General features: G+C 38.3%; 4 protein-coding genes across 6 annotated transcripts; 3 read left to right on the top strand and 1 right to left on the bottom strand.

The window, feature by feature from the left end:
• The first annotated feature begins 854 nt into the window (after positions 1 to 854).
• Positions 855 to 13,883, top strand: LOC103832403 (nuclear-pore anchor). The gene is made up of 44 exons (XM_009108401.3): positions 855 to 1,295; positions 1,375 to 1,521; positions 1,602 to 1,829; positions 1,914 to 2,006; positions 2,085 to 2,150; positions 2,293 to 2,382; positions 2,471 to 2,548; positions 2,913 to 3,016; positions 3,498 to 3,618; positions 3,708 to 3,800; positions 4,014 to 4,062; positions 4,180 to 4,283; positions 4,357 to 4,425; positions 4,608 to 4,748; positions 4,852 to 4,956; positions 5,029 to 5,142; positions 5,252 to 5,330; positions 5,797 to 5,840; positions 5,936 to 6,112; positions 6,197 to 6,331; positions 6,405 to 6,503; positions 6,582 to 6,623; positions 6,712 to 6,765; positions 6,849 to 7,028; positions 7,331 to 7,378; positions 7,496 to 7,543; positions 7,894 to 7,977; positions 8,051 to 8,125; positions 8,238 to 8,422; positions 8,495 to 8,597; positions 8,896 to 9,012; positions 9,135 to 9,227; positions 9,368 to 9,526; positions 9,622 to 9,675; positions 9,835 to 9,948; positions 10,094 to 10,171; positions 10,299 to 10,448; positions 10,517 to 10,588; positions 10,997 to 11,194; positions 11,301 to 11,454; positions 11,539 to 11,615; positions 11,703 to 11,831; positions 11,976 to 12,089; positions 12,199 to 13,883. The coding sequence occupies exons 1-44, from the start codon at positions 987 to 989 to the stop codon at positions 13,699 to 13,701; spliced, it is 6,276 nt and encodes a 2,091-aa protein (XP_009106649.1). The 5' UTR covers positions 855 to 986; the 3' UTR covers positions 13,702 to 13,883.
• LOC103832405 (YTH domain-containing protein ECT2) lies at positions 13,833 to 17,623 on the bottom strand. Of its 3 annotated transcripts, none has more exons than XM_009108402.3 (7): positions 16,142 to 17,623; positions 15,762 to 15,835; positions 15,497 to 15,661; positions 14,721 to 15,389; positions 14,423 to 14,635; positions 14,195 to 14,341; positions 13,833 to 14,102 (listed from the first exon to the last, which is right to left on the bottom strand). In XM_009108402.3, exons 2-7 carry the CDS (start codon positions 15,822 to 15,824, stop codon positions 14,028 to 14,030), a joined length of 1,332 nt encoding a protein of 443 aa, XP_009106650.1. In that variant the 5' UTR covers positions 15,825 to 15,835; positions 16,142 to 17,623; the 3' UTR covers positions 13,833 to 14,027. The 3 variants fall into 3 exon arrangements, with proteins under 3 accessions (XP_009106650.1, XP_009106651.1, XP_033132021.1); XM_009108403.3 differs by having other exon boundaries at positions 15,497 to 15,658; XM_033276130.1 differs by lacking the exon at positions 16,142 to 17,623 and adding an exon at positions 15,943 to 15,946.
• A 3,195-nt stretch (positions 17,624 to 20,818) lies between these two features.
• On the top strand, positions 20,819 to 24,524 carry LOC103832402 (disease resistance protein TAO1). The gene is made up of 4 exons (XM_009108400.3): positions 20,819 to 21,500; positions 21,905 to 23,021; positions 23,094 to 23,396; positions 23,463 to 24,524. Exons 1-4 carry the CDS (start codon positions 20,887 to 20,889, stop codon positions 24,318 to 24,320), a joined length of 2,892 nt encoding a protein of 963 aa, XP_009106648.1. The 5' UTR covers positions 20,819 to 20,886; the 3' UTR covers positions 24,321 to 24,524.
• Positions 24,099 to 25,036, top strand: LOC103832401. The gene is made up of 2 exons (XM_009108399.3): positions 24,099 to 24,331; positions 24,582 to 25,036. The coding sequence occupies exon 2, from the start codon at positions 24,683 to 24,685 to the stop codon at positions 24,917 to 24,919; it is 237 nt and encodes a 78-aa protein (XP_009106647.1). The 5' UTR covers positions 24,099 to 24,331; positions 24,582 to 24,682; the 3' UTR covers positions 24,920 to 25,036.
• The last annotated feature ends 37 nt before the right edge of the window (positions 25,037 to 25,073 follow it).

The raw sequence follows: 25,073 nt of genomic DNA, 5'->3' as shown, positions 1-25,073 counted from the left end.
TGTAATCAATAGATTATTTTTTTGGTATAATAAGTTACAAATGATCATAAAATATAACGCATATGAATTTTTATTTAATAAATATTCAAACTAAATAATATATATATAAATACTAATGATTTAAAGCAACAAGATTGGCTGATCAATTTAGTCGTCCAGTTGAAATCTTTCAAAAGTATGTGAAAGACTAAAGTCAAAGTAAATATGGATTTAGAATAGTAGTTATATTTTACTAAGCGAAATACCGAAAAAAACCGAACCGAACCGAAACCAACCCGATATCCGGATTGAACACCCCTAATCCAAATGAAGCCAAACTATTGTTTCATTCTCCAAAATATAATAAAAATAATAACTTAATCCCGCGCAAGGCGCGGGTCTTATCCTAGTCTCTTAAATAAATGTTTAGAGCCCCTGAAATCTTAAATCCGACCTTGTGGTAATCCAATTAAAATCAAAACACGACAAATTTATACCAGAAGTACAAATAATTTGGAAAAATATGGATGAAACAGTAACTTGGATAAAAGTGTGAGTTGTTTGCTTTGTTACATACTTCAATGTAGTATGCATGGCCAGGCCTGTGCATGGCATGAACGAGTCTGGCACCATAGTTAAAAACAAAACCGCCGTCTGTGGTCTTTGCAGAACGAACCCACGGCCACGGGATTAAAAGTCACGCGCTCTGAGACAGCTAAACAATTGTTAATTCGTAACAAAATACACCACCAAAACATAAGCCCAACAAATGAACTAGTATCAATTCGGCCCAAAATGACAAGTGTTTGGCCCAGAATACTAACGACGTCGTTTACTAAACACGTCGTATAAACTCCCCTGAGGTTTTCTCGAGCATTGCATCATTCATCGCTTTCCCGAATCGATTTCGCCAGGGAGAATAAAAAAAATAGTGTTCGCAAGTGTCGTCTCCAACGTTAGGTCTATTATATAGCCACGGTTGTTTCTAGAAGCTAGGGCACGAAACGATGCCCTTGTTTATGCCCGACGACGAGCTCGCGCGGCTCTCCAGCGACGCCGCGTCGGTGGTCGCCGAGCGAGCCGACGAGTACATCCGCAAGCTCTACGCCGAGCTGGACAGTGTCCGCGCCAAGGCCGACGCCGCTTCCATCACGGCGGAGCAGACGTGCTCGCTTCTCGAGCAGAAGTACCTCTCGCTCTCTCGCGATTTCGCGTCGCTTGAATCTCAGAACGCGCAGCTTCAGTCCGATCTCGACGGTAGATTGGCTGAGCTCGCGCAGTCTCAGGCGGAGAAGCACCAGCTTCATTTGCAATCGGTAACGTCCTTGTGATTTCGTGTGGTGGTTTTGAGTGTTTTCGTGTGATTTGACAGAGATACTTGTTTTGATGATGTAGATTGAGAAGGATGGAGAGTTAGAGAGGATGACGACGGAGATGTCTGAGCTTCACAAGTCCAAGAGGCAACTCATGGAGTTACTGGAGCAGAAAGATGCTGAGATTAGCGAGAAGAATTCGAATATCAAGAGCTATCTGGATAAAATCGTGAGTAATGATGCTGCTTCTCTGTTTTTTTTTTTACTAATAAAGTTTGAACCCTAATTGATTGTTTTATTTATTATCAGGTTAAGCTGACTGACGCCAATTCGGAGAAGGAGTCTAGATATGCTGAAGCAGGAGCAGAGTTGGCGCGTTCGCAAGCTATGTGCAGTCGTTTATCTCAGGAGAAAGAGCTCATGGAGAGGCATACGAAATGGCTTGATGAGGAGTTAACAGCCAAAGTTGATAGTTATGCTGAACTCCGTAGGAGGCATTCTGATCTTGAGGCTGAAATGTCTGCGAAGCTTGTCGATGTAAGAGCTTATTTTCTAATGCTCTGCTTTGATTTTCTTAAAGTTCTGTTCCTTTATGTAAGTTTCTTTGTTATCCCTTATCAGGTTGAGAAAAATTACAATGAGTGCTCTAGTTCGTTGAATTGGCATAAGGAAAGACTGAGAGAGCTGGAAGCTAAGATTACTTCACTACAAGAGGTATGCATGGGATAAATCACTTGTTACCTTATCATTTCGTGCTTTATGACGTTTACTTGTTTTTCTTCGTGTTCAAAGGAGCTCAGCTCGTGCAAAGTTGCAGCAGCGACCATGGAAGAGCAATACAATGCTGAACTTTCTACTGTGAGTTTTCAAATTCTTTTGTTTCCAAACCTTGAAGGAGAGCTAGCTTTATAGATCTTTTTCAGGCATTTCATGTTTTTAACGTAGATATCTCTAGTTGTCGTTTAGTTCTATCTAATCGATTATTTGGCTGTTGACCTAGGCGAACAAGCTTGTTGAGCTGTACAAGGAAAGTTCGGAGGAGTGGTCCAGAAAGGCGGGTGAACTTGAGGGTGTCGTTAAGGCCTTAGAGGTAAGTTTGCTGTAACAATTTAGAGGGAATTGATTGTAGCTTTTGTGTCTGTATGCTCGCCATCTGAGTTTAAACTATGACTAATCAGGCACGCTTGATCCAAGTCGAGAGTGGGTACAAAGATAGTCTTGAGAAAGAAATGTCTACAAACCAGCAGCTAGAGAAGGTACTGAGACACTTTTGTCTATTATTTATAACATATGTTACCTGCTCCGGTTACTAGTTAAGTGGTGGCATCCTTTTCAACTTATACTGAGGGTGTTTCCTGTAGGAAAAATTGCTGTTACGGTATTGCTTCAGTTAACCTTATCATCAGATATAGTAACTTGAACGATTGTTCTCTAAAGTAAATTAGTTCGTTCTGTCTTCAAATATAGGAGTAGTTTCCTATAATCTTAATTTCAATATGTTTTTTTTTTGAGTTTTTTTTCCAATATCTGGTATACCCTTTGGATCTACGAGTTCTCACCTTTTGTGTATTTTAGTTTATTTTCTAGACAGATAATTACTTTTGTTATCTTCAATTTTAGGAGAACGAAGACCTTAAACAAAAACTTGAGAAGCTTGAAGCAGAAATTGAGAAAACTAGGAAAACAAATGAGCTAACGCTTTTACCTTTCAGCAGTTTCACAAGGTATAATTCACCTTTCTGGAAACAAGATATTGTTCATTTTTGATGAACCTTTTTACAGCCACGCAAAGGCTTAAAGTGATTTTTTTTTTGTGTGTTCCTGCCATCTTTTCTGCTATATTTGCTTATGAAATAGAGCCAAAACAAGTAAAAGTAGGGATTAGTGATATTGGTTGCTTCAAGAGATGTACTTTCAATATGGATTCTATAGAGATCTCGCCTATGATCCTCTAGTACTACCAACCTTTAGATCTTTTGACCAAAACATAAGGAAGTTTTTACATTCCTAGCTGTTTCTAGAAAATTATAGTTCTTTGAAGTCTTTACTGCTGGGGTTTACAGTGACGTGATTTTCTTAAGAGTGTTTGATCCATGTAAGTTGGTTATAGGGACATTTAAATATGGTTTTTGATTGCCCTAGACACTAGTGTTCATGTAACGATAACATTTTAAGATGTTTCTTTTGAAATTCTTTTTTTCCTAGAGGGGCAGACGATTCAGGGACCAGCAACATGATAGAGGAAAGCCATGCAATAATTTCTAAGGTTCCTGCTGGTGTGTCAGGAACGGCGCTGGCAGCTTCACTCTTACGTGATGGGTGGAGTGTGAGTTTCAGTCTTACTATATTAGTCCATTTTATCAGCATTTCAACTCTATTAGTTGCGTAAATATCATATTTTTGTTGTTTCTGTAGTTGGCCAAAATTTATGAAAAGTATCAAGAGGCTGTTGATGCAATGAGACATGAGCAATTAGGTCGAAAGGAAGCTGAGTTGATACTACAACGGGTATGAACTACTTGTTGTTTAGATGTTAACTCTTGTTTTGTCTCTTTTTGTTATTTGGCTACTACTTTTTCCAACTTCAGTTCCTTTTTCTTTTCATTTCCTGTAAAATTATGCAAGACTCGTGGGCTTGATGGGTCAATTTCCCTTTTCGTCAGAGCTGTGTCTGAATTTAATCATTTAACTAGAATGTTGGCCTTGAATCATGCGTTTTAGGTTTTATCGGAATTAGAAGAGAAAGCTGAGTTTATCCAAGAGGAAAGAGGTATGATTCATTTCTGTGCTCCCAGAGATTTCTTTCATCTGTGCAGAATTTTTGTTTTATCTTGCTGGAGACATCATGTTTAAACCTCATTTGGTGCAATATGTTTTTTGTTTCCAGGTGAGCATGAGCGTTTGGTTGAAGCTTATTCACTAGTCAATCAAAAACTTCAGGATTCTGTATCTGAACAATCAAATATGGAGAAGTACATCATGGAGCTAAAGGTACTTGATATAATCACAGTGGCTGTTTAGTATGCATATTTGTGCCGTTCTTATATATTTATTTTATTGATAGGCTGACTTGAGGAGACGGGAACGTGAAAATATTCTATCTCAGAAAGATATATCCGACTTACAGAAGCAGGTTACTTGACAATCTATTCTCCTTTGTTCACCATGCTATGTTTTTTTTCTGCATGTTTATTGTTGTCTTCAGTTTCTTGGCTTAGATGATTTGCAATGTTAATAGGTAAACTTTAGCTCACAGATATATGCCTAACGGGTTGCCTTATTAATTGCTACTTTGTGTTTGTATACATGATTTAGGTAACGATACTACTGAAGGAGTGCCGTGATGTCCAACTCCGCTGTGGAGCTGCCAGGGATGATGAAGAAGATGATGCTCAGCTTTCTGATGTTGAGATGGAAATGGAATCTGAAGCTGATAAAATTATTTCAGAGCATCTTGTAAGTTTCTTTCTTTCTCTTGAGGTCATGCTGTGTTAGAATTTACTTGTGAAATAATTTGTGGATGGCTAATGCTTGTCCACTTGTTGGGATGAATTTTCAGTTGAAGTTTAAAGATATAAATGGACTAGTTGAGCAGAATGTTAAGCTCCGAAACCTTGTTCGTAGTCTCTCAGAGCAGATTGAAAGTAGGGAAATGGAGCTGAAGGTATTGACTGATTTTTTCCCTCAGTTTTTCCTTCAGTGCAGTGTCGTTTTAAAAGTATTTTTGGAATCCCAGGAAATGTTTGAGACAGAGCTGAAGAAAAAGACTGATGAAGCTTCTTCGAAAGTAGCCATCGTGCTCAAAAGAGCTGAAGAGCAGGGTCAAATGATTGAATCACTTCACACATCTGTAAGTTTTTCCACCCTTCAGTTAGGGTGGTTCTCTTCTCAATTGCACTTGCTTAAATGATCTTGGTTTTCAAATCAATGATTTTTCGTGTACATTTTGTTCTTTTCAGGTTGCAATGTATAAACGACTATATGAAGAGGAACAGAAACGTTATTCATCTAATTCTCGTTCATCAGATTTGCCTCCAGGTTTGAGCTCTATATAGTGATTATGTGTTCCTGCATACCCTCAATCCAGATAAGTTTAATCAAATGAGGTTTTAGTTGATCTTTGAACTATAATCCTTACCAAAATCTTATTACAAATGGTTGAGTAGGTAGGCAAGAAATATTGATATAGTCGGTACAACACTGAAATTAAAAATTAGGTTAGGAAGCATCTGGATCTGAATAACTACCGAATTTTAAGATTGGGGAGCACCTGGAATTTAAGTTTGCTCACGATGGTTTACCTCATATATCGCAATTATTAGTCGTGAAAATCAACGCCGTATCCGTACTATCAAATGTCAGTTGAAGTCTAGCTTTTAAACATAATTAGCTTTCCTGAAAATCCCATTTGTTTCCTGAAAAGTAAAGAAGCTCCACAGGTTGTTTCTTGCTTTGCTCATAAGCTTTAAAATGGCTTGACTGAGATGTATTTTGTTTGATGTAGTGCCAGGAAGGAATAACTTTTTACATCTGCTTGAAGATTCACAGGTATTTTGTTTCCTTACTCTTCTTTATTTTTCTCTCTTTCGGCGCATCAATGTAGTTGTTTGAGACTCATTTGTTGACTGGATTGCTTGTTCCAGGAAGCTACGAAAAGAGCCCAAGAAAAAACTGTCGAACGCATCCGAAGTCTGGAAGACGATTTAGCGAAGGCTAGGAGTGAGATAATAGCGATAAGGTCTGAACGGGATAAGTTGGCCATGGAGGCAAATTTTGTTAGGGAAAAACTAGAAGGCATCATGAAAGAATCTGAACGCAAGGTGATCTTTAATATTTGTCACAAATTTATATCATTAACTGCTTGTGTTGATTGTGCTTTCTTCATCTTATATATCTTGTAACAGAGAGAAGAAATGAACGGTGTTTTGGCAAGAAACATAGAGTTCTCGCAGCTGATCATCGATCACCAAAGGAAGTTACGTGAGAGTTCTGAGTCTCTGCATGCAGCGGAAGATATTTCTAGAAAATTATCAATGGAGGTAGTATACCAATCACATACGTCAATTTTTTTGATTTTATGTGCTTTAAATCTAATAGTAATCTGTATTATAGGTTTCGGTTCTAAAACAAGAAAAAGAAGTGTTATCCAATGCTGAAAAACGAGCTTCTGATGAAGTTTCTACTCTATCTCAGAGAGTTTATCGTCTTCAGGTTGGAAGCATTAGTAGTGCAAATTCTATCTTAAGTTGTGCATGTTCATTTTCTTTTGGCTAACCTAATTTTCTGCAGGCTACCTTGGATACTATACAGAGTACAGAGGAAGTTCGTGAGGTAACAAAACCACTTTTGGTTTTAGTTTACTAATTTGTTTCGAGGAGGAATACTGATTAAAATTTGATATCTTTACCAAAAATCTCAGGAAGCAAGAGCTGCTGAGAGAAGGAAACAAGAGGAGCATATCAAGCAACTTGAGGTCTGTAGCATATTTAATAATTCTTGTGTTGGCGCATTGCTTATGTAGAATATTTACTGATTTTTTGGATGGTGTTTTCTCAGAAAGAATGGGCTGAAGCTAAAAAAGAATTGCAAGAAGAAAGGAGCAATTCGCGAAATAGCACTTCGGACCGCAATCAAACTTTGAACAATGCTGTTATGCAGGTCGAAGAAATGGGAAAAGAATTGGCTAATGCCTTGAAGGCTGTCTCGGCAGCAGAATCAAGGGCTTCTGTGGCTGAGGTACTCTTTTAAGTCTATTTTACGTTCCTTATTATGGCCAGTTCCTAGATTGCATACTCTAGCTTTTCTACGTGGACCTTTCCTGATTGACTTTCTTCTGGTAGCTATTCTGAAGCGAGTCTTTGCATGTGATTTGGTTTGTGCGAACTGGTTTTACTAGTTCTGGATATGTGTAATAACCACAAGATTACACATTGTCAATCCACTAGATTTTGCATCTGTCAGCACTCCATACTTATATTGGCGTGCTCTATTTTGGCTGGTTATTGTCGTTGATTATTTTTTTAAATGTGTAAAATTAGGCTAGACTTTCTGATTTGGAGAAGAAGATAAGGTCTTCAGATCCTAAGGTAAACGTTATAATTTCTTGATAATTGAGTTGTGGGGTTACTTCAAACGGCAACTCCTGAATGTAATTTGCAATTAGTAATATGCTTTTGTAATGAATTCTGTTTTCGCACTTCTAGGGCCTTGATATGGACAGTGGTGGAGTCGTCTCTCTTTCTGATAATGAGGTCAGTGAAGTCCTTCAGCAATATTTTTTATGAGTTTTTAAATTACGTAATTATAGTATTGTTCATATATCTTGGTTGCAATCTTTTCGTTAAAACTTCAAAGTTATTGTAAAAGATGTTGATTTTTGTACGATAAGGTGAAAACTTTCTTGAAGCTGAACATGCGTCTCCGATAGAAGTTAGGATTTGCATTATGTACTATCCAGCTAGTTGAATAAGCAGATTTGAGACTTTCGCTTAAGCAATTATTTTGAGTTTACCTTTAACTTGTGGCTATATAGCAATCGAATCTTTTGTGGTTGTAATGCTGTCTGTTAATCTCTTTTCGATGTGGATGTTATTTACACTAGATGTCCGTAGAACTGCGTACTGCAAAGGAAGAAATGGAAAAGTTGAGGGGAGATGTAGAATCTAGCAAAAGCCACATGCTTCAGGTAATTGCTGAATTTGCTTTGTTAGTTTGATATTCCTCATCACTAGCAACTGACGTTGTGGATTATCTTACAGTACAAGAGTATAGCCCAGGTGAACGAAATTGCTTTAAAGCAAATGGAATCAGCCCATGAGAACTTCAGACTTGAGGTATTGGTGATTGTCCGTAAACAATGATCTTATCTAGCTGTGCAACTATTTCCGTTGTAATAAAAGTAGATCTGTTATTTGGTTTGATTTTTAACCTGATGGCTATTTATAGGCTGAAAAGAGACAGGAATCGTTGGAAGCAGAGCTTGTTTCTCTTAGGGAAAGGGTGTCAGAACTTGAAAACGACTGTCTACAAAAATCTGAGCAGATAACCAATGCTGCTGCAGGAAAAGAAGATGCTCTTGTATCAGCATCAGCTGAAATTGCGAGTCTGAGAGAAGAAAGCTTAGTTAAAAGGTACATGTTATCTTTTGACCCATACGCATACACGTGTTCGCCTTTAAATTGACATCATAGAATTGAATGCAGTTCCCAAATCGAAGCAATGAATATCCAGATGTCCACTATGAAGGATGACTTAGGGAAGGAACATGAAAAATGGTGTGTTGCTCAGAGAAATTATGAAAGACAGGTTTGTGAAGGCTCTCTATTTTAAGAAATATATTCACCATCATGCATATTCACGTCGTTGGCTATACGTTAGTTTTTATTGGATAATTCTTGAAACTGAAATACTTCAATACCCATCTTGTTGCTCCATTTTATTAAACAGTGGTTTCTGAAAACTCTATTTTATAACACATCTGTCTTATAACACTTCAGATATTTTCATAAAATGCTTGTTAGGTTACTTCTATATTTTGATTTTGTTTTCCTTTAGTCCAGACATTTTAATGGCCTATCTTGTTTCTCTACTTTCTGGAACGCAGGTTATTCTGCAGTCTGAAACTATTCAAGAGCTGACGAAAACATCGCAGGCTTTGGCTTCCCTTCAAGAGGAGGCATCTGAACTACGTAAATTGGCTGATTCAAGGGGAACGGAAATTGTAACTTCTACTCTTTTAAAACTTTAATGTTATTTTTAAATCTTCCACAGTTACTGTCGGGAAACATAAACTAAAATGCTGATTCCAGAAACGATTTAATTATCTTTTATGGTCTTTTTCAGTCCGAGCTTAACTCCAAGTGGAGTGAAGAGAAATGTATGCTAGAGCAGCAAAAGAATCAAGCGGAGAAGATGTATCATGAACTTAATGAACAGGTGGCCACTGCCCGTCCATTATATGTTTGATGTTATTTAGTGTGTTTCTATTCCTATCATATATGATGAGGATTATGTAGAGTTTCAGTTGATGTTCTTGTTACGAATTTTCCACTCATTTTAATCGCTCTCTGCATCAGAACAAATTACTGCATAGCCGACTTGAGGCTATGCATCTTCGCTCGGCTGAGAAAGATAGCCGTTCTGGAAACCTATCATCTGGAAGCATTGACTCGGATCAACTTGGAGATTCTGGTTTGCAAAGTGTAGTCAATTATTTGCGCAGAACAAAGGAAATAGTAAGAGAAGTTCCATATTTAGGATTGCTTTCTTTTCTTTCTGCCTCGTCTGCGTACTGTGTCGTTATCTAAGTTTTCTGCATCTTTTTTGACAGGCTGAAACAGAAATATCACTTATGAGACAGGAAAAATTACGGTTGCAATCGCAAGTAAGTTGTTGTATTTTATCATTATCCTAATTTTGCTATAACATCTCTTAAAGCAACACCCTTCTCAATACACGCACACATGTAAAGAAAAAAATCCTAATATAATTATTAGAGTTTTGACGGCGTTATGATTTTTCTTGCTACATTGTTATTGTCTAGCTTGAGAGTGCCTTGAAGATGGCAGAATCTGCCCGGGGTTCACTTAATGCTGAGCGTGCCAGTACAAGGGCCTCATTATTGACTGAGGATGAAATCAAATCTCTTCAGCTCCAGGTAAAGTTGAATGATACGAACTAATAATCTTGCTTCTTCAGTTCCTCAATTCAATAGTTTCTGCTTGGAGCTCGTCTTTTTGATTCCCTAGCCAAGGTTGGAGTGAAACTATTAACTTTAGCTGACTTCAAAGTTCTCCTTGCAGGTTAGTGAGGTGAACTTGCTCCGTGAAAGCAACATGCAACTCAGGGAAGAAAACAAACACAACTTCGAGGAGTGCCAGGTTCGTAGTGGAACTTTCTGGAAAATTTCTTCTGCTTTATATAGGCTCGAGTGACTAAACTCCCTTGCACCACCTGATCCTGCTGACTGTCTTAGTAAGAGCTGATAAATTTTGTTTCAAATTTCAGAGATTGCGTGAGGTAGCCCAAAAGGCTAAGACGGATTCCGAAAACTTGGAAAATCTATTGAAGCAAAAGCAAACCGAGTTAGACTTGTGTATAAGCGAGATGGAAAGGCTAAGGAAGGAGTCCGATCTTGAAAAAAAGAGGGTGGATGAGGTAAGCAATTTGATACTAAAAGCTATATATTTATTTACGCATACTTAGAACTGTTCGTTTTTTTGCAGTTGAGAGAGACTTATAAAAACATTGATGTTGCTGACTACAATCGCCTCAAAGTTGAAGTGCGGCAACTCGAGGTATGCCTCTAAAGTTAATGTGACATTGTTGCAATTATGTATTAGCCATGTTTTTTTTTCATAGTGTTCACCGTGTGGGTATCCCTATAAGTTCCCTAGCTATGTTACTGTGCAGCATGTTAAATTGTCAATTCATGAAATGATACCATTGTCTGCTGAAGATCGTTGTTAAGGGACTGTATATCTACATTCTAAACAGTTACTAATCATCGTATTTCCTGGTCATTGAAACGTCTAGGAAGCCTCTTTGTCTCCTTTTATTTCTTACCTTTGACGCTGATTACACAATGGCATTTCGTTCATATTCTAGTGTAGGAGAACTGTCTTTTTAACTGGCGAGATTTTTGGGGAACGTATCTTATAGTGTATGAATGATGCTGATGCGATAAACTGTGTTGATATGACTAGGAGAAACTGAAAGCGAAAGATAATCATATTGAAGGTTTCAAGAAGCTTCTGTTAGAGAAGCAGAATAAGATATCGCAACTAGAGAAGGATCTAACAAACTGTAAAAACGATCTGAGTGAGAGGGAGAAGGATCTAACAAGATGCAAAGCCGAACTGAGTGAGAAGGAGAAAACGTTAGACTCTTCTCAGCAAGCACAGGTAGAATGAGAACGATCTCTCTTGATGGAAACTTAGCTGTTACATGTAGAATGAGAACTACCCCACCTGTAAATCTGCTAATCCTGTCTCTGTACTTTTTTATCAGGCGACTATGGAGTCAGACTCTGAGAAGCTGAAAGCAGAGATCACAAGGGTCAAGAGATCTTATACCTTCATGAAGAAAAAGCTCGAAAAAGAAAGGGACGATTTGAACAGTGATAATCAGTCACTCTCTAAACAGTTAGAGGAAGCCAAAGAGGGTAACTATCGTTATTTTTAAGTCATAATATCTTTTTGGTAAGTTTATATTAGTATTTACTCATGTTATCTATTGGTGCCAAAAGCTGGAAAGAGAACAACAACTGATGCTACGGTGGAGCAGGCCGTTAAGGAGAGAGATGAAAAAGAACAAAAAATTCAGGTATTATTAGACAAATCGTATTTAGTTTGTAGCTCCCTGATTTCATGTGTTCTGTCCTTTTAAAAAACACATGAACTTTTGCTGCAGATATTGGATAAATATCTTCATTCACTGAAAGATGACCTGAAGAAGAAGGATGACGAATTAACAAAAGAGAAAACAGAACGCAAGTCTGTTGAGAAGGTACTTGAAGACTCCTTGGCCAACATTAAAAAGGTTCGATTCTCTCGAGCCTCACTTGTGCGTCTCTTGTTACTCACGTCTTGTGGCAATTTTAGAAACATAGTTCTTCAAAAGTACCCAATTTGAAAATCGTCATCCAATACATTATAGCTAATATGTTCCCTATCTTTTTCTCAGGAGAAAACAAAAGTGGATGAAGAGCTTGTTAAGCTCGAGAGGTATCAGACGGCATTGGCTAACCTCTCTGAAGAATTGGACAAATTGAAGCAGGCGGATGGAAATCTTCCAGAGGTAACAAGTGTTTTTTATATTTTTCTTGGGGGTATATATTTGTAAATATATTAATATCATGTTCACTCATTACCTATGTTCTAAGCTTTCTTTTGTTTCTTTTAAATAGGGTACTTCAGCTGTCCAGGTTCTCTCTGGAAGCGTATTGAATGACCAAGCCGCTGCCTACGTATCAGCTGTTGACTCTTTTGAGCGCGTGGCTCGTACTTTTGTCCTCAATTCTCAAGGTAGCACCAAATCTACCGATATGGTTACTGAAGCTTCCCCTGCTACAGTTGAGCCTTCAGCCACTGCCAGAGCTTCTTCGTCAAAAGCACCGGTGGCGACTACGCAGCAGCAACTCAAAGTGAAGAGATTGACTTTGCAGAAACCAAACGCTGAACTCCGCAGAGGGAGGATTATTCGTCCCCAGCTTGGCAAACCAGAGGAACCTCCGCAAGTTGATACTGAGATGCCAGAAGCTGAAGGAGCTGGTGGTGAAGGAAAACAGCCTTCCTCCAATGTCACAGAGAGTCAAGGAACCACTGTTGTGCCGCCTGTTCAGACACATGTCCGTAAACGCCAGGCCGATTCGTTGGCTTCTGAGCCACCGCAAGCGACTCAAGGGGAAGCTAGTACCGAGATTGTACCACCTGCGTTTAAGAAGGCAAAAGGATCGGAGACAGAACCAGATACTGCCGAAGGTGAAAATCTCTCTAAAGAGCCAGACATGGATGAAACCATGGATGCTACCAATGCTGCCGAAGATGACAATGAAGAAACAGAAGCTGAGACTGCAGATGAGGAAACTATGGAAGCACAACAAGAAACTGAAGCTGAAGAAGGGCAGGATAAAACTGATGAACCAGTAGAAGAAAATCCAACCAAGACAGAAACCATCCCTACCGAAGAAGAGTTTAAGGATCAGACCGAACAAGAGAATCAAGATCTGGCAGATGCGGAATTTGATAAAGAAGAAGGCGAGCTCGATCTAGATACACTGGAAGATCTCGAAGAGCCTACGGATGTAGCTACTACACCCATGCAGTCACCTATTAGGATGGAGACAACAATGGAGGAAGCTGAAACAACCATTGAACCACCACTAGAAGATGTTAAGAACGACGAAGGAGGTGATGTAGCTGTTGAAGAAGCCTCTGATAAACCCAACAATGGTAATAATCAACAAGTAGCTGAAACCGATCTCAAGCCAGAGACCACCTCTGCATCTGCCACTCCACCCACTTCCTCTACTCCAGAAACTGAAGAAACGAAAAGAAACCGATCTCAAGTAGCAGAGACCACAGTAGCTACAACTGTCTCTGCATCTACCACTCCAGCATCTGCAGGTGCGAGCGAAACCCCAGAAACTAGTGAAGAAACGAAAAGAGCAGCGTCGCCAAGTAGGACTATTAATATAGCTGATAAAGCAAAGGAGAAAGCAGCTATAAGACAAGCCGGAGTAGCCGCTTTAGGAGGAACCCGAACTCCCTCACCAGCCAACCGAGCTCCTTCACCACCCGCTCCTAGAGGTCGTGGTCGCATTGTAAACACTCGAGGAGGCGGTCGAGTGAATTCTCGTGGTGGCCGAACCACACGCGGTGGACGTGGACCACCCCCGAGCCAGCCGTGATCTGTTTTAGGTTTGTTCGGAGTTAGCCATGCAGGCTCCTTGAAGAGATAGTAGAGAATTCATTTTCATGTCTTAAGCCTTTTCTAAACTTTATATGTCTAAGCCTTATCCTACGATTTTTGAGATTTCACTATTAAACCAAATTTTATTCGCCAATGATTACAAAACTATAAAACCTTACACACCATCATAGCATAAGAAGAAACTAATCACTTGTTATAAAAATCAAAGCAATCCGAACCAATGGAACCGTTTTATGGCGACTTAAAAGGAAAAAATCCAAAACACTCAACAGCTTCTTTTAGTTACGTCACAGTTCGTTCCTGTCATGCAAGTTTTTCGCTCTTTGATATCTCCATTGTTTGGAGATCAGCAACCAATTCTTCTTCTTCTTCTTTCTTCTGTGATCAAAACCGTAAAGGGACAAAGAGGCTAGTTAGAATTAACAGTACATAGAAACAAGATGAAGATGACTACAAGATCTAAAGAGGACCTTTATCTGAGCCGGAGGGAACCTTAGCTTCTTCTGAACCATAACCTTCTCTCTATTTTCATAAAAATCGAAATCATCTAAAATAGATGTCTTTGCTGCATAGTTCTTGAATATGTTCAACACTTCATTCCCTTGTGGCAACCTCACCTATGTATATGTTTAAAACAGCATGAGAAATTAGTTGGTTCTTGTGACAATTGATCATTCACTAAAAAGACTGTTTGTTACCTCTTGTGTGTCTCGGCTATTCGTTACAGGCTTGTTCTCATTGTTCTCCAGTATTACATGTCTTAGTTGCGGATTTGGAACATCTTTGATTATGTGCCACTTGACCGGAAAATAGCCAGTCCACTTATCTTGCTGCCAAAAGTCCATGCTCGTCTCATAATCTACTCTCCCAGTCATCTCAGCTACACCGCAGAACTGACCACTTGCATTCACCTGAGTCCAATAAAAACACATCAGAGACCAACCAAGAGATGTCACCATCAAATGAATACTTGAAAAATCATATAAATGCATTTACCGAGAAGAAAAGGAAGACAGGGCACGTTCCACCTTTCTCTGCAACCTTCTTTTGAGATTCTTGAAATGCATTGTCTAGCTTCTTGTTCCCATTTAGAGTACTAGACCAAACACTGTACTTGATGCTCTTGTGAATGTCGTCTTCGCTATAAGATTTTATCACAAAGAACATTGCTTCTTCATACTTGGTCTCAAAGCTAGGGAGGTTGTATTGATCTCTTTTGATCACAGAACCTACACGTGACTCACATTCTCCTTCAGTACTATTAACATTATCTTTGTTCCTAGCTTTCGCCTTCTCTGTTTCATCTCTATTCAAAACTCCAGACTTCTTAGGCCGAGCTCCCGTGCTTTGACTTGTGAAAGAAGTCTTGCTCTTTGAGTAATAGTTGCTATGGTTATGACTTGAAGAACAAGATATGTTCTGTTTCAAAGGTTGGTTACTTGAAGCAACACCGTACGCATACTTGTCTTCCCATAAATAGGTTGGCGATGAAACATCTCCATAACCATATTGGTTTTGATAATACCCTTGAGCTGCATACATTGGTGAGTGAAGGGCCTGACTTGACACACAAGCCGGGCTTATAGGCATATAAGTGGAACTAACATCATAAGATTGAAACCCTGGCATCATGTAGACCAAAGATCCATTTTCACCTTGCATAACCTTCAAATCAAGATCAAGAAAAAAGGTCAGATAAAAAAAGCTATTCGAGTTTCTAAATATTTATATACAAAGAATTTTGATTACAAAAAAAAAAAAAATTTGATTACTGGGTATTGAGCTTCTGTTCCATAACTATAATATCCATTATCCTTTGCTTCTCCAACTGAACCATCAAGACTTGGATAGTAGAATCCATAGTAGCCACCATAAGGACAAGGGAGGCCTTGATATGTCTCAAGGGTACCATAATATGGCTCTGACTGGCGGCTCTTCTAAACCATATAAGCCAAAATAACAAGCACATGATGTTAAAAACATTCCAAAAGAAAAACGTAATCATCTTAATAAACAGAGAAGAGAATTTGATCTCACCATGGATGTGGTGGAGGCAGAGACCGCCTTAGCAAGAGGATCCACTTTAAGGTTCTTCACCATGTCGTCAATGGCTGAAACATATAGGCAGCAAACGTTCTCTAAGAGACCAATTATTAATAATATCGTAGTGAGGAGACAGGTTTGAAACGTGAACTGATGTCTGAATATTTAGTCGTACCGATAAAAACTAACAACTAAGCGTGAACGAAATCATATCTATATATATTATTCTTCTTTTTGTAGATAAGAGTGTTGAGTATAACAGCAAGAAACAGAGCACTACTAAACACATAAACACGCACATAGATATATATATATATATATATAATATATTATACATCACGAAGAAGACAGCAGCAAAGGATAATCTCTTTTACCTGAAAACAAAGTACATATACGGAGCAGAGAAAAAACAGAGAGTTGATGAGATATATAAAGAGAGAAGAAGAATAGTAATGGCTATTCAAGAAGAAAGAAGAACAGAGATGTTTTTTTTGCCCTTTTGGTCTTTTTTCTTTCTATTTGTTGCACACTTCTTTTTTTTTTTTGTCATCTATGAATTTATTATAACCTTCGAAACCGATCGTACAACGCAAAGCCGACAAGGATCGCAATCCTTTCGGAGACTAAGCCGGCGAGTTCACAGATCGAACATCCCGGAAGCAACAAGAAACACGTGATTAAACATAAGACCAAATTAACTAAAGCAAGCTATAAGAGGGGGGTGTAGTTGAAACACTTAGGAACTTAAGGAGCCAGAATCAAACTCCATAGCGAGGACTGACAAACGTTCATTCTGAAGACAATGGAAAAGCACGTGCTGAACCCAGAACTCAGAACTTGAGAGGACCATAAACCACCACAGGTCGAAACCACAAACTCACGATTACAGCCACGGCAAAAACGAACGAAAGACCAAAGCCACCATAAAGCCAATAACTACTAACCACTCGTCTACAACGACAAACCAGATCCTCGCGAGAGCAAAGCACAAGATCGAGTCTTGAAACTCCAAGTAGGGATAACGTCAAAAAGGACCAACGGCTCAAACACGCGGACACTCGTGTACCCAAACTCAACCATCTACAAGCAAGAGAATGGTCACCTCCTCGCAAGAGAAGAGCCAGAGATCGAAACCACTGCTTCGTCTTGAAACCTCACTCCACACCATGACGGCAAGGAGAAGGCAAGTAGATACCTCCACAGCAACTTACCATCCAAAAGACGAACCCCACAAAAGAGACTTTGACAAACACAAACCACTGAAAGATCGAGAGAACGAGAAGAAGCAGGAGCCCCCCAGTTCCGAAGCTACGACTAGCGGAAAGCACAGCATCGACAAAGCCATACCCGGAATACATAGCCCCGCCATATAATGACCCGTTGATACAGCTTCACACACAGCTAAACTCCGAAGAAGACAAGACAACACCAACCCACAAACTAACACAACTTGAATATTAACTAGATAAAGAGGGAGGAGAGAGACGAACTGAATCCATTGGGCTCCATGAGCAACGATTGACAAGCTACAAACCAGATCCGAAAGAACATCTAAACCCCATATCTGAACCGGCTCAAACCACCACCGCGAACCAGATCAAAGATTCGAATCAGTCACAGCCACGCCAACCAACATCGAACCAGACATGAACCCAGATCCTCAACCTCCCTTGACCAACAAAACAGAGAATAGATAGAACTAAGACGAGGAGGAGCCTCTCCGGTACCGGCGAGGAGCGCCAGTGACCGGAGAAGCGTCGATCTGGAAGACTGAAGTATTAGGCGGCTGCAGAGATAGAGAGAAAATTAGGGCGACGTCCGTAGTTTCCTTTTTTTTAGTTGGAAAATATTAGAAAAGTTTATTAGAAAAGTTTATTTCTTAAATAAAAAGAGGTTTGGAAGAGGTACAGATGGAGGGTGGAGAACATCCCAAGTCATGGAATCATGAGATGAGTGAACAAGCTGACCGTTGGATTAAGCTAATACTAGAGGAAATTATAACATCTTTTATGTTGCCAACTTTTCCATATGGGATCCTATTCTTACACAACTCTCTTCAGTGTGCTTCCTCAAAAGGTTATAATAAAGAAGGAATCTTATTTTGGCATTAGCTACCAAAAATTAATTTCTACTATTTTCTAGAGGAATATATATATATTATATGGAAAAATATAAAAGTTAGGACCAGTTCTCATGGTCAGGCAAATAATAGAAAGCATAGAATATGGTTTTGAAAAAAAAAGGAGAAGAATATAATTTAGATAGTTGAAAACAATGGATTTGGCCATATCTCTTTTTCTCCATGTATATCACTTCAATCTGAGCAATGCCACAAATAAGAAAAAACACAAATATACTTTTCTTTTTCCATTCAAAAATATGATATATTCATATTCATGAGTTTCACCATTTTAGTAGTACTTTTATCCAAAGCATATATTTATTAGTTGTTTTTCTAAACAGTTTTTTTCTTCTATAATTGTGGAAATTCCGAAATTTAATTTCACAGTTTTTCTTTAATTGGAAATCAATCTCTAAAAGTAAATAATTCTTTATATCTGATTCATTTCGGCATTTGATATACAATTTTTTTTTTTTGCATTATTATTAGGTTAACAATACTATAATCATAATCACAGTTGTTGTTTGGATCTTCTTTGAAAATGTTATGAAAGATGGTAGGTTGAGATCTCTTACCATTGATATGGTTCCATTATTGCAAAATCTGAGTCTTCTTTTAAATCTTGTGTGTTATTATTAGGTGTTAAGTGACCCATTCATATTTATACAATTGTATCCATTCAATAGTTCTACGCTGCCCCCACATCCAATTCATAAAGTTATTATTTAAAATAGTTGGGTACCACAAGTCTGTAAGTTTAATAGTATGATCCTATACAACTACAAGAATTAAATCTAGTAAACTTTTAACTTCTCTTTAGTAGATTCCAACTAATATTTAAACTTTGCATCACCTTACCTGACTCCATTAGTATTATATTTATCCAAAGTAGATATTGGTTCGGGGGCAAGTAAATAATTGTCAATATCGCATAAGAAGCCAAATAACCCTACATAAAATCATATGAAATGATAATCTAAATGTATGGAGCGCAAGAGAAATATAAGGTGCCACGTTTTGTCTTTTGCCGTGGCCTAAACGTGTCTGCTTCACACCTTATATGATTTATTTATTTATTTATTTGTGTGTATTGAATATTTCCTGTGTGATTACGTATGCATAACAAGTTTTATATGATTGCATAAAGAAATGGCCATTTTTGTAGTCTATAAAGTATTTAACGAATGAATATATATTAGTTGTGCTGAATTCATCTTAGTTGACTCCATCGATATAGAGTTGTGATCTGAAAAACGAGTAGCTAGTAGTACATTGCATGGACATGTGTAAAAGAGGAGTCTCTATATAAAAACTCTATGGGCTAAACATGTTACGCTTTATCGAAATGGATACAAATCACTTTCGACCGTAGGGATGTAATGGGCCTTTCATTGTTTTCTATAAATGCCCAATTAGCTCTCAAATTGTCAGCTTCTCTGGTTACAAAGCACACTGGTCGTTGGTGACTTGGTGATCAATTGATCAATGAATTCTCTCGCTAAAGAGTAATTTCAAAAAAAGAAAAAATTAAAGCAAATGTTAAAATTCATACTATTTTTTGAGTTTTTACAATGTTGCAGAGCAACTTATTACAAGGAGCAAAGAAAAGGAGAGCAAGATCAAAATGTTATGAAACATTGATGGGATTATACAGAATCAGCAGAAAATGATATTCAAAAATCATACAGATAAATATGGATATTATATGCACCAATTTGATAACTTTTTTGGAAGATCACTATATAAATGATCATATGGTTGGAGAAAAATCTATTTAAGAAAGAAAAGAGATAACTGATGTGGTATCAAAATTAGTACAATCTCTCACTTTCTTTTTAAAATCAAACCTTCATATGATATAATCCTAGAAATCAAGCCAGTAGAAAGAATTATCTACGAAAGCAAGTTTGCAACATGTCATGTTGGAAATCTTGTTGAGATGAGTGATGTAGTGTTACTGAGAAAATGTTTTGGAGGTTGTGGACTCGGAAACATATATAAGATCAAAACCATTTGACCAGATTTTTCTTTTGTTGTCTTTCCATCCATGGCGTTCATGTTTTTGGTTATTGATCGCCTGGATGAAACCTATGTTGACGGAAACATAATCACCATCTAGGAAGCTCATGGTCTGAGGTAAAGAATATCGGATCGGATCTTTGATTTTATGCATTTGCTAAATAAAAAATAATCACCATTTAGTATTTTATGGATGAATATATTATAACCGCTGGTTATTTGAATGAGCTAATTGTTGAAGAAAAAAAACTACTATAGAATTAGTGAATAATATCAAAATATTTACAGCTTAAATTTAAACTTTTGAAATATGTTGCATGTTCTTAAAAGATACTTTATTTAGTGTTTCATATCATCTTGTGCAGTTTCATTTTCTCCTAAGTTTTTAATTAGACACCCTCACATTGATATATTTCCCATAAAAATGATTTGATGTGTATAACTGATGCAATGTAACATGTTAAAATGATGATGATGCATGTATCCACCAAACATAAAATTTTGGCATTATAAGCATGTGGCATATCTATCTTATTAAAACATAAATATTGTGGTGTATCTAACTTTTAGCTAAGTGTTATATTCCATTAAATGTTATATATAGTTGATGAAAACATTTGATGTCAAAAAAAAAAAACTGATGAAAACAACTAAAAATATTATGGATTGAAAATCATGTTGTATAAAATAAGTTTCCTTCAAATTATACATTTGATATCGAACTCTTAAAAAATGTTGAATACAAAAAAAAATTATCAAAAATATCTAGAAATATAAAGGCCGGAACAACTAAAAATATTCAAAGTCAATTAATTTTTTTATTCAAGTATCAGTGTCGCCTATAAAAATTCAACGACCAGGACCACCGCGTGGACCCCATACTCACACTAAGAACAGTGAAAACTTTTATTTATTCGATTTCACATTTCCTAAACTGTGACTTATTAATGAATCTCGCAAGCAACTTATCTTCTTCGTATGGCTCTGACTTTCCTCTGGGGCGTTTTCTCCTTCATCGTCTTCTGCTTAGGACTACTACGACTCCTTCACTCTGACAGGAGAAAAAAACCAACGCATCTTCTGCATCATGTAACTTCCACAACTGCTGATGGTTCTCCATCTTTGCAGTCACCCTCGTCCCGGCCTTTGTGGAAGTACGATGTGTTCCTCAGTTTCAGGGGAACAGATGTACGGAAAGGATTTCTCAGCCATCTCTACAAAGCTCTCACCGACAACGGCATCCACACGTTCCGCGACGACGCAGAGCTCCAGCGAGGGAACTTCATCAGCCCTGCTCTCCTCGGAGCCATCGAGCAGTCAAGATTCGCTGTCGTTGTCTTATCCGAGAACTACGCCACCTCTCGCTGGTGTTTACAAGAGCTCGTGCATATCACCAAGTGCGTCGAGAAGAAGCAGATGGAGTTGATCCCTGTCTTCTTCGGGGTTGATCCTTCACATGTCAAGAGACAGTCTGGAAACTTCGCCAAGGCCTTCGCTGAACACGACAAGAGGCCTAATAAAGATGCTGTGGAGTCATGGAGAAAAGCTATGGCCACAGTGGGATTCATCTCCGGCTGGGATTCAAGAAACTGGTGATGATCCATTTCTTACACAACCTCTTTAATTTATGCTGATTGGAACCATAAGGTTTTTCAAAAATTAAAGATAGATTTTACTATGAATAAAAAATAATATATATGATATATTATTTATATTTATGTATAATTTATATACATTAGTTATTAGTTTATGTTTATTGGGACTATATAATTTATATACATTAGTTATTAATTTATGTTTACTGGGACTATATATCTATATAAAAACTTTCACAAAAATTATTATTTTATTATATTATCGAATTATGTTATATTTTATACTTTTCCAACTCTGAGCCCTTGAAATTTATGAAATTCATCAAGTACTGATTAATATAGAGACACAACATCTTCATTTTGTCTGAGCATGTGCATGATGTCTTTTTTTTGTCATGTAGGAACGAGGAGTCAAAGCTTATAGAGGAGCTTGTTCAAGATCTCTCAGACAGAATATTCTCGGCAGTGTCTACGAGTGATACTGGTGAATGGATCGGGATGAGTACACACATGAGAAGTATATATCCTTTAATGAGCAAAGACCCCAACGATGTCCGAATGGTTGGGATCTGGGGCATGGGAGGTATTGGCAAAACCACCATTGCTAAATACATCTACAAAGGATTCTTGAGCGAGTTCTATGGTGCTTGCTTGCTAGAGAATGTAAAAAAAGAGTTTAAACGACATGGACCGTCACATTTACGTGAGAAGATCTTGTCTGAAATCTTTCGCAAGAAAGACATGAACACATGGAACAAGGATTCCGATGTAATGAAGCAAAGACTACAAGGGAAGAAGGTTCTTCTCGTCCTGGACGATGTTGATGACATACAACAGCTAGAAGAGTTAGCTGGAAGCTCTGATTGGTTTGGACCAGGAAGCAGAATCGTTATAACCACTAGAGACAGGCGTGTTCTTGACCAGCATGATGTGGAACGCATCTACGAAGTTAAGCCTCTGAGGACTACACAAGCACTTCAGCTCTTTAGCAAACACGCTTTCAAGCAGCCTCGTCCATCTGAAGACTACAGAGAGCTCTCCCTCGACGTTGTGGAGCAGCTTGGTGGTCTTCCACTAGCTATTCAAGTCGTTGGGGGATCTCTATACCGTCGAGAGCTGAAGTTTTGGGAAGACAAACTGGATTTACTTAGAAACAACGGCGATAACTCTGCTTTCAAGGCGTTGAAAGTAAGTTATGAAGCGTTGGATGAGATTGAAAAGAAGATTTTTCTTTACGTTGCGCTTTGTTTCAACGGAGTGTATATGGACCGTGTTAGAAAAGTACTAGACCTTTGTTTCGTGTCTTCCAGGAGACGAGTGTTACCGACCAGACCGAGCATTGTAGCTCTGATGGAGAAGTGTATGATTAGCTTGTCAAAAAATAAACTTTTGTGGGTTCATGACTTGCTCCAAGACATGGCTGAGGAAATTATATGTGAAGGCAAAGATGAGAGGCCATGGAAACGTTTAATGCTGTGGGATTTTGAAGATATCAATCACGTTTTTTCCACCAATATGGTAAGCATAGAACCTTTATTAAGTTCACTTTATGTCCCATTTGAACATTTGAATGTGTGTTTAAATCATTAGGGAGATGAAGCAATTGATGTTGAAAGCATATTCTTAGACATGTCTGAAGGAAATGAGCTTAGTATTACCCCTGGGATCTTCAAGAAGATGCCAAATCTCAAGCTGCTTGAATTCTACACTAACTCCAGCGTTGAAGAGAGCAGAACAAGGATGTTAGATGGTCTTGAATACCTTCCTACGCTTCGGTATCTTCACTGGGATGCTTATCATCTAAAGTCTTTACCACCTCAGTTCTGTACTAGTTTTCTAGTTGAACTCAACCTCTCTCACAGCTCAATACAAACAGTTTGGAGTGGAAGTCAGGTACCCTTTTCACATCTGCATGGTCCTCCTCTTGAATGAATCTTTAACTATGTTATTGTGGTGCAGCAAGATCTTGGGAACTTACGGAGCCTAAACCTCATAAGCTGCAAGCACCTAAACGAGTTTCCAGACCTTTCAAAGGCAACTAATCTCGAGTCTCTCAAGCTCTCAAACTGTGACAACTTGGTGGAGATCCCTGACTCATCTCTTAGACAACTCAACAAACTCGTCCACTTCAAGTTGAGCAACTGCAAGAATCTAAAAAGCCTCCCAAACAACATCAACTTAAAATCCCTCAGGTCTCTACATCTAAACGGGTGCTCTAGCCTAGAAGAGTTCCCATTCATCTCAGAAACCGTCGAGAAGCTGCTTCTCAACGAGACATCTATCCAACAAGTACCACCATCAATCGAACGTCTCACTCGTCTCAGAGATATACATCTCTCTGGCTGCAAGAGACTGATGAATCTCCCAGAGTGTATCAAGAACCTAAAGTTCCTCAACGATCTTGGCCTCGCAAACTGTCCTAACGTCATATCGTTCCCAGAACTCGGAAGGAGTATAAGATGGTTGAATCTGAACAAGACGGGTATACAAGAAGTGCCTCTGACGATAGGGGACAAGTCAGAGCTCCGTTACTTGAACATGTCTGGATGTGACAAGCTCATGACCCTTCCTCCAACGGTGAAGAAACTGGGACAGCTTAAGTACTTGAATCTTCGCGGTTGCGTTAATGTCACCGAGTCTCCTAACCTCGCTGGAGGCAAAACAATGAAGGCTTTGGACTTGCATGGAACATCGATAACAGAGAAACTGGTTGGCTCCAACAGTGAAGAGCCTCCTCAGTGTGAAGTACCCGTGATAAGACGGTTCTTTATGAGGAACGTTCGAGAACACATCAAGAAACGCAAATCCAACAGATGATAAGGATCGAGGCAGTCTAATTGCATGAGCGAGTGGAAATAAAAAAAAAAATTTTTATTTGAAATTAAACATATAATTAGTGGTCTAAAATATTAATTTTATAGTACTAAATTTAGAGTTTATAATTTTAGGAAAATAGAGTTATAAAATTTTTAAACTAATTTATAACATTGTTAAATATATAGTTAATGATTTTTTAAACAAGCTCCAATAAATAATTTGAGACAACACTACACCCAGGACACGTAACAAAACTGCCAGGTGTAACACCTCCTTGGCCAGGTGTTGAGTTTCAAGAATATTGCATTAGTGTATATATAAGCTTTGGTGGAGACAGATAAAGATGAGATAACAGTTTAACAATGTCGGGAGCGCAAGGAGCAGAGCCGATGGGATCAAAGACGGCGACAACGTACGAGTCGGTGGAAGGAGGACAGAACAAGACAAAGCTTGATTTAAGGTCAAGGGAAGACGAAGGTGGAATTAAAGTTGATAAGCAAGAAGACAAGGTTCCTGAAGCTGCTGGTCTAGGTGGACCTGTCTTTGGCGCTGGTAAGGACGACAAGAAGCAGGATCTTGGTGTTACTGGCACTGGCTAAATCTCTTGTTTCTATAATGTAAAGTATGTGTTTATACTTGTCTTTTCACGTTAGTGTTTGTTTAAGAATCAGAAGTTGATGAATAAAGTAATCTACGGGTCTTTTCTCGTCATGTTAATGTTAGTCACACAAACGACATGTCTACGTACAATAA

Source organism: Brassica rapa, chromosome A07 (assembly GCF_000309985.2).
Source record: "Brassica rapa cultivar Chiifu-401-42 chromosome A07, CAAS_Brap_v3.01, whole genome shotgun sequence".
In the NCBI taxonomy this organism is placed as follows: domain Eukaryota; kingdom Viridiplantae; phylum Streptophyta; class Magnoliopsida; order Brassicales; family Brassicaceae; genus Brassica; species Brassica rapa.
The sequence above is the reverse complement of the archived record's forward strand: the minus strand, read 5'-3'. Positions and strand labels throughout refer to the sequence as shown.